General features: G+C 38.7%; 1 protein-coding gene across 1 annotated transcript in view; it reads right to left on the reverse strand.

The window, feature by feature from the left end:
- The window catches only part of ATP8B4 (ATPase, class I, type 8B, member 4), a gene marked incomplete at its 5' end in the record, with an annotated part of 144,480 nt that overhangs the window by 65,544 nt on the left and 76,039 nt on the right, over window positions 1-2,897 (reverse strand). Inside the window, one exon of the mRNA XM_008585632.1 lies at window positions 1,500-1,618. Coding sequence (XP_008583854.1) covers window positions 1,500-1,618 — 119 coding nt within the window. The remainder of the gene's footprint in view (window positions 1-1,499; window positions 1,619-2,897) is intronic.

Raw genomic sequence — 2,897 nt, forward strand, 5'->3', positions numbered from 1 at the left:
CCAGTGCCTTCCTCTCTGTTCTGCACAACAGTGAATCAACTCTAAGGCAACATTACAAAAGAGGACAGATGATTTAAGTTATTTAATTAGGTCATGAAACGCAAATTTAATACTACATGAGCATTTAAGCAAGATCTTCTATCATTAAACCATTCAAAATCAATAATTAAATAAAATTTAAAACCTCAGAATCTAGAAGCCAAAATGAATAAAGTGAATGAAGCAAACAGCAAGTCAAATTGATAGTACCAAAATTGTTTTCTCTTTTGCATAGAAATGTAAAAAAAGACCAAAGTAGGCTTCCTATACTTTAGTATGAAAGGAAAACAAAATATAAAAATCCAGGGCCTTGGTGTTTGAGTAATGGCAAAAATCAGATACTTATAATTCCAATGTTGTTTTCATAAAAAAAAAAAAAATATTAAAAAGACCATGCTGGCCTTCTGGAAGAGATTAAAAGAAAATGAAGAATGCTCTATTGGAAAGACAAAAACAATAGCTGTGTTTGTAACCAGTATTACTAAGCCATAATTTTTTTAACTTAAAGTCAGGCAGAATTCTTTTATTTTATTTGTTTATTTGTTTTTTTAAAGATTCAGGGAATGTTTTGTATTAAATATGGGGCCTGACAAAGAACATGAATCCTTAATAATTTTTTAAAGTAAAGAAACCAATGAGAAAATAAGAGTTTTGACCAGTTGCCCTTAAAGTTCACATGGTGTTAAGTGGAACCTCAAATAAATATTAGAGACACTTGAAACTCAGATTTAAATCAAGTAATGTTCATATTAATTCATAGGCTGTTACTCTTTTGCAAAAAAAAGAAAAAAAAAAAAAGTATGCCAAAGATCACTGCTGCTCCCTTCAGAAAGCTTTTGGAAAGAAATTATGTTGGTCTCAGAATGTACGAGTTTGGTATCCTAGGGTACCCAAGGGACTCATCACGATTTATAACCTGTGTAAAAGGACCCTTAGAGGAAAAAGTAGCTCCAGAGACTATTTTCCCCTCACTATCTATACACAACCCTAAACTATTCCCTGGGGGTGATCATAAGAGAGTCCATTGGCACCAGACACATCAGAGCCTAAGGAAAATCAACCCTCTGGCTCCTTGCCCCAGAACTAGTCCAGTCTAGCAAGGGGAGCAGTGTAGAACTGTAGGGGAGTGAGAGCAGATGTCCCCAGGCGGTCCTGAGGCACCCTGGAGCCCTGCTCTGGCTGGAGTTCAGAAGCCCACACTCTGTGGCTGCTTCTCAGCTGCTGTGTGTTAATCCACCTGTGGTAAAACCGGCTGGGCTCCCAGCAGGGCAGGGGGGTGGGGATGAGTGGGCCCATGTACCAGTTTTCAGACACTCATTGGCACAATTTTCTATGGAACTGCTATCCAGATGCTTTCTATTTCAGAAGTAAGATCATTTAGCTGGTATTTTCTAAATAAGGCCTAACCATAGGAGATGGTAAAAGGGCCATTGTGCTAACCTTAAGACGGAGGCACTTACACTGAGATGGTCTGACGTCAAAGACAGAAGGTCTTCTTCGTTGGAAGAATGAAGTTTTTCAAACAGAACAGTATCTGCTCCTTTGGAATAAAGCTTTATCTGTCCTTCTGGGTTTCGAACTGAAAAGAAAAAAAAGTTTGGAAAAGCAGATTATAATCAATGAAATTCGTCAAAACGAGACTGTCCCAGGGTGCCAGCCAGGCAATTTGGAAATGGTCATAATGTTTTAGCCAGTGGTAAAACATTCAGTGCTTTGGTTAGAAGGACATTACCTAAGTCACTTGGCTTTATTCCCGTTTTATAAGCTTAGAAATATCTCATCTACTGGAATCCTTTGATTTCCCAAACTCAGAAACAAGTGTTTTTATTCTTATGCATATGACCTTTCTGCTTTCCTTTCCACTATTTCTGAAGGGCTGATACATTTAAATTGTCTTCCATGCTGAGCAGAATTGAGAGCTTTGTTTCTGTCTCCTGGTGTGAAACTCAAGACCTACTGCTCAAATTAACATCCGTGTTATGCCAAATCATCTCCATTTGGAATTCTAGCCATCCAAAGACACAGTTTATGCATTAGTTCTTGGCCCTTACCAACACATATTTTTACCCTCTTTACCTCTGAGAAAAGTCCATCATTCATTCTTGCTGGTTCATTCTTGGGTCACAATTCTGGCTGCAAGAACACCTCGCAACGAGCTTTGTAAAAAATAAAGTTTCTGGGGGCTGGCCAGTTAGCTTGCTTGGTTAGTGGGTGGTGCTGGTAACACCAGGGTAAAGGGTTTGGAGTCCCACACCAGCCACCCACTAAGAATAAAAATTTAAATAAATAAATAAATAAATAAAGTTTCCATCTTCTTCCCACTGGAAGTCTGTATTAGGAGGGCTTTATTTTTAATCTGTCCACCAGTTTGGGAATGACAGTCCTCACCAGGCTCCCCTCATCGCCAACCCCACCCACTTGTTGCTGTCAAATGAATCTTCCATTCAAATCGCAGAACATTTGGCCTAATTTTGTGGGCTTAGTTTTACAGTTTGACACATAGTAGGGATTTAATAATTATTTGTTGAATGAATAAATAAATGAATGAATGACATGGCCATGTATTTCTTCCCAGGAACTGCTTACAATTTAAGACAACTGCCTGGGTCACAACACTATGGTCTAAACAACACTCTGGCCCTCATAGGCTCCATCAACTGAGTCAAAGATCATTGTAAGAAAATAATCTAAGTGATTCATTTTCAGAAATGACTTATCTGAAGGTATTTTAACTGACTCAGGCCCAGCCCAAAAGTTGTCTGACTGGTCCAGCCCATTCCCAGAGGGTCTCTGAACAGATAGAGCTCTCCTTGAGATGGTAATTAGTTACTAGCTCTCACTGTTTTCTTCATTCCCTT

This window comes from Galeopterus variegatus, unplaced genomic scaffold (assembly GCF_000696425.1).
Source record: "Galeopterus variegatus unplaced genomic scaffold, G_variegatus-3.0.2 Scaffold3652, whole genome shotgun sequence".
Lineage (NCBI taxonomy): Eukaryota > Metazoa > Chordata > Mammalia > Dermoptera > Cynocephalidae > Galeopterus > Galeopterus variegatus.